Below are 12,740 nucleotides of genomic sequence, written 5' to 3' on the forward strand. Positions count from 1 at the left end.
TATTGGTGAAGGGCTGTTGGGTTTGTTTCTAATAAGATAACTGCTGGGACTTCCCTTCCTCCCTAGTGGGTACCAGAAAGCAGAAAACATCTTGTTCTATCAAGCACATGTAGATTGGAAGCTACACTCCTTCCCTACACTGGAATCCAACTGCACTGTTTGATTAAAGGCCAAACAACAACTTTGGGAAGGAAGTGTTCCCCAGTGCAAGATTCAATTAACCATCGCTGCAAATGGCAACACTGGAATCTGTCTGTTGGGTGCCTGGTGTGTATGACTCAGTGCTCATGATTACACCACCTCTGGGCCAAGAAAAAATAGAAATTAAAAAAGTCAGGAAAGCCTGCAGTAAATGTGGATTTTTGACTCAAGGAAGGTAGAGATCTATTATCTGTTGTTGCATGTTCTGCATAACAAAGCTGATCTACACAGAGAAGCAACAATGAAACACATTTGTAATGAGAACATTACCTAAGATCTCTGTCTTCTTCACCATGTGCATCTAGATAAACAGAACCCCAAAGGCAGAAACGATGGCCTCGTATGATAATGATTACAGATGCATTAATCAAAAGAAATATTCCTGTCCCAGCTCCACAGTTTTGAGAATGCTGTAACATTATGGGTGTAAAATGGGAAGAGTGCAAAGATTATTAGAGTCTGTCAACTTTATAACAAAAAGGACTTAAACAATAGTAATTAGTTTGCTTGAAACAACATACATGCCTTATTTACTAAGAAACAGTTTGACAGAGTACAGCCTGCCCCAAAATTCTCCAAGCAAACTATAACTCCATGTCATGCACTGCCATAACATTTACACACAATGTTTCCCTGCTCAAAAAAGGGAGGGTAGCCATTATGATGTAAAAAAAATTGTCTAAGAAATACGAGCAAAACTATTCTCTACAATATTTTGAGTTTAAAGCTGTATAGCACAAATACTTTTCAGAGGTGGCAAGAAGAAGAGAAAGTATTTAGCAAAACCTAACATCACCTTTTTTACATACTGTCTATTGTTAAGCATTTGCTTTCTCTATCCATGCTCACAGCTCTAGTCTATGGCTCTATAAACCTAGTAAAAATCATTTTTTTAATAATTCTTGCTTGCTTCAGCATGTCATTCATCTCTAGGAATGGCATTATCAGTACTAATCAATTCCTTTTAGCAATTAAACATGCTCCTACTATAGTATTATTAAAATTAAAGGCTGTAATCCCGTCAACTACAATAAAATGTAATTAGATATAGATTTTTAATTCTTTTTTTTAATAACTTTTGGTTTTCATGAAGCTTGACACCTTAAATATAATTCTATTTCAAATTGTGCCCACCCCTCCTTCTCCCACCATATCAGCAGTAAAAAAGAATGTTGAGTTGAAACAATTTCCAGAAGGTCCATGATCCCTCTGAAATTTCTTTGGGTTTGACTTTATGCCCCATTTTGATATTCTTATGGACACAGAAAACAAGGAAACAAAATAGAGAAAAATTAAAACATAAACAATCAGAGTGTACACAAATTTCAACTGGTTATGAATCAAAAACATGTGTAAACATTACACACACTGGATTTGTAAGAGTTTTCTAAATAGGTGAAATAGGCTATGGGCTTTAAAAGGTGAACAGAAGTACACTCTAGAATCCAGCCCAGGTCCATCTATCAGAAGCAAGCACTAAATGCTATACAAATACCTCTGGGAAGAAAACTATCAAAACTGAGCAATGGAGTTAAAAACTACCCTTGAGTATAAGAATCAATTACAGAACTTGAATTAACTCTCTTACCAGTACACATTCACAGTAACTCTGTTGTTTGCAGCATAGTCCTTTCAAGCATACAAAAGTACCACAAACTAGACAGACAGCAGGATCTTTAGGAACCTTGGTACAAACGGTACAAGTCTTTCTGTGATAATACTGAAAAATGGTATTGTAATTCTCAGGCAACTGAAGGAGGCGTGGCAAGTCCCACTTAGGCTCATAGATAAGCAAAATCTACAAATAAGATAAGAACAGTATATCAGATCTGCACATATGTTTGTGCATTTATATTTCCTAAGAGAAGAGAATACCAAATAAAGGAAGCATGCAGTTTAAAAATCTCTACTTTTGCATTTCACAAATTTAGAGGTCAAAGTCACCTTGTGGTAGTCACCTACCTCTGGCTGAACACTCTCCCTAACTGTGGTCACATTCCATCTTTTGTAATGGATGCAAAATATGCAGTAGCCTTATCCCAAGGACTTTTAAGTGCAAAAATCTCCATAGCTACAACAAAAGGATTAAGAGTGATCTACAGGGAAGACTCCCACTCACTACACTTAAGTTATCCTGGCAACATCAACACACAGCTGACAAACCCTGGCACTGACTACAAAAGCTGTCACCTAGCAAAAATTTAGACTAAAACTTTCAAAAACAGAATTGAATATAGGGACTGTAAGTGATATTTAAAGACATCTGCCTGATTTTCAAAACTGCGGTACAAAAAATGTTGAGGTCATTAAGAACTTAGCAGTACTCACAAATTTTTTATAAGGCAGACACTACCTAATACTGGTTTCAAAGTCTAACTCTTCTCCTTTGCTCTTAACAACTCTGGGTAATTTTGTGTGTTGTGTGTGTTTAGAGTTTTTAAGACAGTAATGTGTTTTTCTTCAACCTACTCTTTTTTACTGGGTTTGTAACGGCATGGGGCTCAGACGGGATCTTTTTCCCCAAGTATAACATTTTTGAAGAGTGCATGACCTCAAAGCCTAAAGTGGGGGGGGGTGGGGGGGGGTGGGAGGGTGTAGGGACAAGGAATTGCATTTCTACCCAGTTCCTTTTCAATCATGGAAAGATAGCTACCAGTTTCACTGCAATCTCTCTCAAACACCTATAAGACTGGCAGCAACTGTACTTTGAGTTTAATCAAGAGTATTCAAATTTCCATTCACAATAGCCTAATTCATGCCTGCAAACATGCAAAGGCAGGTGCAGATCATGTTGAAGAGCAAAGAATGCATCTGGCTTGCCTCTTTGACACCACAGACTGTGCAATAATGTTGAAACATTTCCATTTCACAAATGACATTCTAATTGCACTGACTCAAGTCTCGTTATTGTTTCTTTAGTCTTCAGAGAAAACGTACCATCTTTATCAGTCAACTACTAAACAGCTTTTATCTTTTTCATCTTTTTCAGTGTTGTAACTGAAGACACTAAAAAATAACAGTAATTTCTAATGGGCAAGACAAACTTCCGATAAGTATATTCTTAAAAGACAGATTCTGTTACATGCCCTTCACAGGCTTCACGTGCAGAGGTATAGTTAGTATCATCTAAGGATAGCTTTTCGATTTTCTGTCTCCAGCAGTCACAAACAAAAAAGTTTCCTTATTCCTGTTATCCACTAAATAGTATTTCTGATTAAAATGTCTCTTTTTTGCAAGTCAGGTTCTCAAATCCTTATCCAAAACAAAGTGCATGGGCATAGTTAATTAAGTAATGGACAGCTGCTTCCACATCAACACTATTTTCGAGAAGTAATTTTGCTACTTACCTTTGCTTGATGTGGATGTTTATCTGAAAATGAAACCAATTCTGAGCACCACTGGGATATCATGTCAAATGCTGGCACTGGCCAGTCGAGACAAGAGGCACTGGTGAACTGATGAGCCGACTGGAAAGATGGTAACAGACCCAGGCAGCTTGCAAGAACTGTGAATTCTTCATCCTCCTTTTAGGTATGAAAACGGAGAGGTTTAGATTAATACCTACACTCTGAATTTATCAATCATTTATAAATAAAGGATCTGTTCCGATAAAAATAGTAAAGACATTCTAGTACAATGATGCTAATAGTCATGCTCAGAGACACACAAAAAGTCCCAAACAAAACAACAAACAAATCCAAAGCCAACAAAACTACAAAAATACAAACAAAGAAAACTCCAAACTTCTCAATAAGTTTCTTCCTGTTTAGCACCCAAACTGGCTTGAAGCTGTTTTAGGCATTAGATGATTTTGAGGCAAGGGAATGACAGAGCTGACCTGCGGCAAACACTACTTATAACGGTCAAGGAATTTAAACATCTGTGCACTGAATCAATGTCTCTGAGAATGAAGTCCAAGTATTAACAGGCATTAAAGAAAATGACAACTGAAATCCAGCCTGTGGAAATTATGCCATCTCTGCAAATACCAGACAAGTTTTTGAAGTATTTGGTATTTTACGAGACAGGCATCTACGACCTAATAAAATAAGCATGTATTTGCTGAATTTTAAGAACAGAGTACCATTTTTCAGGGAAACTGCCTTGAAAACAAATTTATGGAACAGAAACAATGCTGCAGAGCAGTGCTATAAAATATGATAAAAAAAAAATAATCTTAGTATAGAAAATATATACAATGAAAAAGACTGTTTATCTCCAACTTTTAAATGGAAACATTTGAATGTGCCCCTCTCATTCTGTACCTGGCAACTAGGTAAATCCCCTCCAAAAAGATGGTGTTGAAGAAGGCTTGTGATCCTGAGGAAAGGCAGGCAGAACTCCTGAAGGTAGCACTCTACAGAATCAGGATTTACCTACACGGGAAGGAAGATATTACTAAATTCTGCCCCAGATAAGTTGTTTCCCACGTCAGAAACACCAACATGAATCAAATATTTTTTAAGCATAAACCACTGCATCTAAGATACTTTCCAAAGGCAAGCATTCCACTAATAAACTGAAAGAACTCTGTGGATTTTCTTTCCCTTTTGTCAAATGTTTTTTCTACTGAAACACTCAATTCTCCAAGTTTCTAAAAGGCCTTTCATACAAATGATTAAAAAACGCAATTATAGGAAGTATTTGTCAATAACTTTCTCAACACAACTCTGGCTACAAAAGTAAAAGAAAGATTCGCAGAGGCAGACTGTCCCAAAGGGATGTGCTTTGATCTAGAAAATGAATGAGTTGTACTGCGGTCTTTAGCAAGATCAGAAAAAAATCATTATAATAACGAGGCTGAAAAACTTGAATAAAAGACATAAAGGGGACTTGCTGAACAAATTCTCAAGAGATTTGCCAATACCACTGTTGATTCTTCAGTCTCCTCTTCTTCTTCTTCATACATCTTCCCTTTCGACAGCTCGCTAATCACATGACCCAATAATACTTCCCAAGATTTTTCTCCACTGGGTGTATTCTGCAAGAAGAAAGAAAATCAAAATGCACCGGTCATGAAGAGGAGAAAAAGTTCCTGTAAAATCAACAGCAATGAAGTATATTTCCTTTTAATCGATACATGGATTTTGACCTACAAAGATACACACTGGAATGTTACTGGGTTTCTTTAAAAACATTCCAGAGTAACTAGGTGACACTAAGCATACATAACCATGTATGTAATTTATTAGTTGATTTCTTGAATACGTTTTTACATCAATTAATGTTAATTTTAGATGGGGATCTTCACCTTTCAACATCGGGAAGGCAGACTTGCTGTTTATGCTCAGTCTAAGAACCAGAAGTCAACACATTTTTAAATTGGCCATTAACATTCCCAGAAGTTTACTCCACAGGCCTTTATAGCATGTTGCTTATGACACCATAAGGCAATTTGCAAGATAATGAGAATGAAGTTGGGAATCAGAAGTGGAATATCCATCTCTCAGCCCTGCTGAGAAATTAAACTCTTAATATTGTCCAATCATTTGGCATGAATACATAGTAAAGACTTGAGCTCATGTTTAATGTCTGGAATACCAAACCAAAATAGATTCATTTGGAATTATCTACAGATGAAAGTTAAATCAGGTGTGATCTGTGTAATCATCCCAGGAACACAATGTCAATGTTACTAGCACATAAAAAAAGCCATCCTGAAACATACATTTGAAACCAACTGAACCTCAAGAAACTCTAAAGAAAAAAGTTGGATTCCTAAATGAAAAAACAGCTTCCCTTGTGACATCCAAAGAGAAAGAATTCATCTGAGGACAATGGCTTGGCTCAAGAAGAGAAGGGCTACCAAAGGGCTGGGAAAGAGGAACAGGGAACTGTGTGGTTACCAGCTGGTGCTCAGTGCTCAAAAGTCTCTTGCACACACGTAGGGTCCAGGCAGCAGGAAACTGTAAAGACACCTGGGGAAGGGCAAACTTGCACATGGGTCTTTTGCAAAGCCTCTGCACTTGGTGGGGATTTTCACTGGGGCGGGATGGAAGCCAAAAGGGATTAAATGTAGGAGTCCCTGAAGGCACCAGGATCAGCAGAGACCATCCCAAGCACATACTGCCAAGCTGCTGTCAGAACTTGGACCCTTGTACACAGATGGATCTACACAAGGCAGACAAGAGGAAGGACGAGGATGTTTTCAAGGAAGAGTGAGAGATGTGGTCAGTATAGCACATATACAGCAGGAAGCAGCATTTGTATCTACCTCTTACCTCTTCTGCTCCTCCACTGGAAAACTGTCAGCCTCAACGGCTTCAAAATTCTCAAACTGATAGAAGTTAATCTTTAGTGTCATTTGAATTACACTAAATCACAACATCTATTCACAGTAACATACTCCTCAGTGTCTCCTATGTCCAAAGACAAGCACACTAGTGAAAATCCCACTTAACTGGACTGTCATTAATATCAAGAGAGATGGCTACTTCCTAAATCCATTATCTGAGACATTATCATAATTTGTAAGCTTCAAGTATGAGGTGCTTTATGTGAAGCAAATGCTTTCACATGTTTCTGTAAGGAAACATCTTAGTATTACTAGGTAGCAAGCCCACCTACCACATGCCCTAAGTCTATTTTCATACAAGGAAATCTCTCATGGGAGACAGAAAATCAAGCATTGTAAAGATATGTTCAGATAAACTCCAACCTCTGCTACTAAGAATAAAACAGTCCATGTTTATCATACGGACTGTGAAAGAATATAAGCTGGTAACACTTTAAGCGACTTACACGGTTTCTACCACAAACTTTAAACTGAAATTATCTATCACTCGGTAATCACCTAAGTAAACAGAAAAAGGGAAAAACACTCACCAGTAACAATCTCAAGCAAATGTTCTTGAAATTCTAAGAAAATCACAACAGATTGAAAGAAGAGGGTAAAGAGGGAGCTACTGCCCAGTGATCTCAAATGCTTTATGCAAGCCCAGGAAAAAAAAAAATCCCCATAGGAGCAGTTTGCCCAGCAGATAATTTGTCTTAACTACCTGGAAGCTGCGACTGAGAAGCATGACAAGTTAACTTACACTTGAAAAGCAGGTCATGCTTCTCAGTGTGCATTTCATTTTACAGCCAAAATAATCTAAGGCCCAGCTGTTGTACACAGGGCTATTCCTCTTCCCATTTCCTCTCCTGGCCCCAACACTTCCACTCTTTCCCCTCGTCTGGCACTGGAGGTCTTCTGATGTTCTGGGGAATCAATCTGTGAAGCAGAAAACTAACTGAGGGATTAAATGAATGCCCATGCAGGGAACCACGGCTTTCAGTGGGAACTGACATTCAATCAGCTGAACCGAAATAGCAAGATGCACCTTCACTCATAAACGCTATCAAAAGTCAAGGAAACAACAGTGAAAGATCCACCTGCCTAGTCTACAAATTTCCTTCTCTGCATTTTCATCACATGAGCATTCTAGACCACATATTGAGAGAAATGCACGTGGCTAGCCACAAATAGCACAAATAAATAAGAAAAAGATAAGAGTTCGTCCACAACAAGAAGCTTGCCCTATTTTCCTGTAAAGAAGTGCCTCAGATCAACCCATGGTTTTCTTAGGAACGCTTCAATTTCACAGGAAGGAAAGCCGCATTTACTCAATAGTATTGCAACAAACTCAAGACTGAAACTATAGAGATATAGCCCCAAGTCTGAAACTCAGTTCTGGAACTAGATTTTCATTTTGAAGCTTTTAAGTCTCATCATATACAAAAACCTGCAAAAACTGCACACACAGAAACAAAACATTGTGGTTTTGTGAAGCAGAATAAAATTATTATCTGTAAAGCAGAAGTATCTGTTACATTCCTACCAGAAATACATAAGCAAAACTTCATAAATGGCTTAATAAATTAACCAACCTTTTTGAGAGCTCCTGACTCTTTCCATGCCATCCTCTCTTCCTCACTGCATTTAACAGAAAACGCTGCCAAGGCTTGAGTGTACAATAAAGTGAACAGTACTTTTATAATGCAAGTGAAGTGTTCTGTAAAACAAAGAAAGTAATTTTTAAACACTTGATCTTTTTAGGAAATATACGGATTAGAGAGTCTCTAGTTACGGAAACGATACTTCTCAAATTAAAAGCAAGCACAAACCCCCAAACATACAAAACAAGTAATATATTTACTGGCTTTCAAAAATAACTTGGCAGCTGTAGTGAACAGAACAAGTACAGGACAAGTAATTTTCCATTGCTCCATATGTTCATCTTAATCCTGATCAGCAGGACCTGGTGATACTACAAAATTAATTTTTGTCCAAATGTTAGATCAAGTTAAGCTCCAGAGGGCTGGAGCACCTCTGTTATGAAGACAGGCTGAAAGAGGGGGGCTGTACCTCAAGGGGGCCTACAAAGAAAGCTGGGGAGAGACTTTTTACAAGGGCATGCAGTGACAGGACAAGGGGGAATGGCTTTAATTTGGAAGGGGGAAGATTTAAATTAGACATCAGGAAGAAATGCTTCACCATGAGAGTGGTGAGGCACTGGAACAGGTTGCTGAGAGAAACTGTAGATGCTCCCTCCCTGAAAGTGTCCAGGGGCCAGGCTGCATGGGGCCTCGTGCAGCCTGATCTAGTGAGAGGTGTCCCGGCTTATGGCAGCAGGTTGGAACTGGATGAACTTTACAGTCCCTTCCAACCCAAACCATTCTATGATTCTACTGATTATTGATAGCTACAACTAACTGGGTACTGTAGATGCAAGTAAAAACATTTCCTACAATCTCTTCTGGCATCTGAGGCAAGTTACATTCACACAAATCCTGGAAAAGTTACCTTCCCTAAGAAACCACTACAAGAAGGAGATTTAGCATTCCTCAGATTCTATCCCTTCGCTTCCAAACACAGATCCAGCCACACAAGACTTTATAGAGTCACTCCTCAGTAAGTACCTATGTGCCATGTGAATGCAGGAGGGCAAAACACAGATTGCCATTTTGGAAGTTACCTTCTTCGGAAAGATCTTTATTTGTTTATAATTTTTCAAAATACTTAAAGGATATTATCTCCCAAATATAGACTGCAGGGGAAAGGCTTTGAAATCTCTTTTGGGAAGCTAGCAACAGAGTTAAAATAAGGCTTCCTAACATTAGAACAGGAAAAAAAGGTGAAAGCGATCCCTTTCTAGAATGGTATGGTAGAAGCCCTCTGTTCTCTTTTTACTCAAATTCTATTTCCAATACCAAATAATCTGGGACTTTTTAAATCTAGGCAGAACAAACAGAATTCTATCATCAGTTACACCATTCTTTAAGCACAAACATAACTGTAAATTAGCTAAAACAATGTGTACAAAAATGAGGGCTTTAAAAAGTCCTCTCAGGCTTTGAAGCCAAGCAAAACAATTTCATTTATGTAAGAACCTCAAAAAATTGGGTTAAATTCATTCTTTCTTCCCAAAGGATTTAAACAGGCTTTGTATGTGAAAATGAAAAGGAGGTATGGGAGATGAAACTCCTTGATTCTGCTTCGTTGTATCTAATATCAAATCCCACCACTGCATTCTAAAACAAACACAGCCAGGACCTGAGTACATAATTAAATTTGTGAAATAACAATTGCTTTTTTTTATATAACAAGTGTTTACAAATCAATGCAGACACGGATTTCAAAACCTAAAATGTCACCGAGTATATAAAATAAGCACAATTTTAAGTACCTAAATGATCATTTTTAACTATGTAATTGAAAGTGTGCTTTTTTCCCTGTATTATCTTCCCATGGAGCTTATATTAAACATGACAAAGAATGCTGCTACAGTTCATCTGCCCCATTTCAGGGCAGATAGCATTAAAATGGTTTTCCCTCTCCACATTTCCCCAGGAGAATTCACCAGATCACATTAGATCTCTAGGCTCTGCTTTTTCCCTCTGCTGAAACCTCAGTTCTCTTAGCAATCCTCCTCCTCTGCAATACTAGTCAGCAAGCTTTCAGTAAACTCTAGGACTGAGATCTACAAGATAAAACCACACGCAGTCATGAAATTGTAAAAATTGCCTCTTCAGCCTGGGCTACAACCTGTAACAGTAGCTAGAACTGAATTCAGGTACTGAGCTCTGTCTCCATAGCAGGTACAAGCAATAGAGATCAATTTTACACTCTGAAAGCATGAATGAAAACCACTGCACTTACAGCAGAAAATTAGACCGCTGGTCAGCAGTCACCAATCTGCCACAGCCCACTTCATCTTCCAGTTCTCATTCTGTTCTGCTATGGTGATTGCTCTCTACCAAGAATTAATGATACTGAATTCAGCTCTGACCTACACACTCATTACAAAAGTTCTAAATGAATTTGTTACTACCTGTTTTTCTGAACTGCCTTCTACACCTCAGGACAAAGAAATCATGACGCACATTTAATTTATTCAGTCTACCCATTTTGATGAAACAAAAATTAGAAAGATTAATGGCAATTTATTGCCACTTTAATGTTTCATAGATTTGAAACAGTTCCATTCATCATCTTCCTGCCACTTGCCATTTCCCTCTCAACTGCAACACACACTAAATCAAAGAGCAAAGGCAAAACGCGCTGCTGGTGCGTGGTATTCTACAAAATTCTCCACAGGATTCCTTACTATTAATTGAATGCTGTCTTTCCCAGGAGAAGATACACTTTCATAAGCAGTCTTTTTAAATGATTGAATATAAACTACAAAAAAAAAAAAAGACTGGCTTCACCATTCCCTTCCATGTATTTCAAAAGACTTCAGTGTTGCTAAACTTCTGTTTACTGCTTTTATAAAGTTGTTAAACTTTAAGAGAAAAATAGATTTCACGTTCAAAAATATTTTATTCTCCTGTATTCAGGTACTAATAATATACTGAACATACTTAATCCACAAACATATACATTGAAAGAAAACAACACAACCCACAATGTTAAGATACACAGAGTCCCCTGAGCTGAATATGAACATTCAATAGTGAAGACTGAACAGCTCTTCAGGTGAAACAGTTTCTGCTGTACTTCATAAGTCAGATGTATGCATCAAGAGCAGAAATCAAAACTGAGTAGGTATCACAATTCACACACAGGTTCCAAAGTACACACTCTTTTCATTGTCAGTAAAGTAGTAAAAAGATAATTGTTTGTCTGTTCTTATTTTAAAATAAAGGTATAGCTATAACTAACCAAGCCAGATACCAGAGGGTCTGAACTACCCATCTTCTGGAGCATATGCTGTGTCTTAGCAAGATGGCCCAGGATCAGCTGTTCATTTTGTACAGAGAAAGAAATTTAGATTTTAAAACAGTTTTTATTTTAGTAATGAAAAATCTATTTCTTAAATTCTGTTAATATTTATTCCAAATTATATTATATGCTGTCTCTATTGAAATTGCTGCATTACAGCTATTATAAACTGTAATAAACAGTTATTTATTTAGTTATTATATAAGCCATTATAAACGACCTCCTATTTATGTAAGGGTGCTACAATTTAAACTCTGAAATTCAACCTAAATTACAATCTTTCACCTTTAGACAACTTGAAGTATTGAGCTGCCCCTCTACACAAAAAGACAAAGGTCAAACAAAGGACACTTTTCCTTCAGTAAAAGTACTTAATAGTTTTTGCTCAGCTCTTGTATCTTTACTGAATAGGCTGACTGATAAGGTGAGAAGACAGGGGACACAGATAAGGCTGTCAACCCACAACAAAAAACTCTGTTCAGTGCCACCTTCTGTAGATAAGGCAGAAGCGTTATTTTAGAATACAGAGTAGACAAGCTATGATTTATCATCCTGGAAATCACCATCTAAATATACACAGTTTTGTAACATACCTTTGTGCAATGGTTGAGGCATAGTTAAAATCTGTATAAGCAAAAGGGATGGGACATCTCTGTAAAGCACAGGGACTTCTGGCAGCTCTTCACTTATCACCCTGGAAAGAAAACCCAAAGAAAATCACTTCTGATACTATAAACACATTTTTCATATTTTATTTTGCATTTTATTTTAAATAGTATTACATTTGATGTCAAGCTTACAGATGTCAAATACCTGACAATTTATCAACTGATCTTGATTTAAAAAACATTTAATGTTACTAATACATTGTAGTAACTCATGAGAGAGTTACCATTTGGGTACCTGAGTCTTGCTAAAATATTTTAAAGTATTTCCAAGAATACCTGAAGTTATTTCTATGTACAAACTCAAGGAATGTTTAGGTTTTCGCTTTTAGAACTTGTGTCCTAAAATAAGAAAATAAACTGCTTAGTAACATGGTCATTTAATTGGTTTTCAACACATAGCATTTCATGAGTATACATACATCTGTGCTGTAGCAACTAATCCTCAAATTACATTAGTGTTACAGGGATTGCTCCTACTACAAAACAGTGAGTCCTTGGAAAAGTTCTTGCTTTTCTCTGTGTAAGGAAATGAAGACTGCCAGGCAGTGGCAGTGCTGGCTGGTCAGCTGTTGATGTCAGTGGCGTAATTAAGGAGGAAATGGTTGGTTGAGATATTTTTCTGTACTCCTGCCACAGGAGCTACATGGTGAGACCCTCGCATAACT

At 37.4% G+C, this 12,740-nt stretch overlaps 1 protein-coding gene across 5 annotated transcripts in view; it reads right to left on the reverse strand.

Moving 5' to 3' along the window:
* Positions 1-12,740, reverse strand: part of UBR3 (ubiquitin protein ligase E3 component n-recognin 3) — a 111,844-nt gene that overhangs the window by 2,555 nt on the left and 96,549 nt on the right. For all 5 annotated transcript variants that reach the window (XM_069861135.1, XM_069861134.1, XM_069861132.1 and 2 more), the window contains 7 exons: positions 12,001-12,101; positions 8,071-8,195; positions 5,069-5,182; positions 4,467-4,577; positions 3,549-3,725; positions 1,790-1,999; positions 472-611 (listed from right to left, as the gene is read on the reverse strand). In XM_069861135.1, the coding sequence (XP_069717236.1) occupies positions 472-611; positions 1,790-1,999; positions 3,549-3,725; positions 4,467-4,577; positions 5,069-5,182; positions 8,071-8,195; positions 12,001-12,101 (978 nt within the window). The remainder of the gene's footprint in view (positions 1-471; positions 612-1,789; positions 2,000-3,548; positions 3,726-4,466; positions 4,578-5,068; positions 5,183-8,070; positions 8,196-12,000; positions 12,102-12,740) is intronic.

This window comes from Phaenicophaeus curvirostris, chromosome 7, assembly GCF_032191515.1.
Source record: "Phaenicophaeus curvirostris isolate KB17595 chromosome 7, BPBGC_Pcur_1.0, whole genome shotgun sequence".
NCBI classification, from domain to species: Eukaryota; Metazoa; Chordata; class Aves; order Cuculiformes; family Cuculidae; genus Phaenicophaeus; species Phaenicophaeus curvirostris.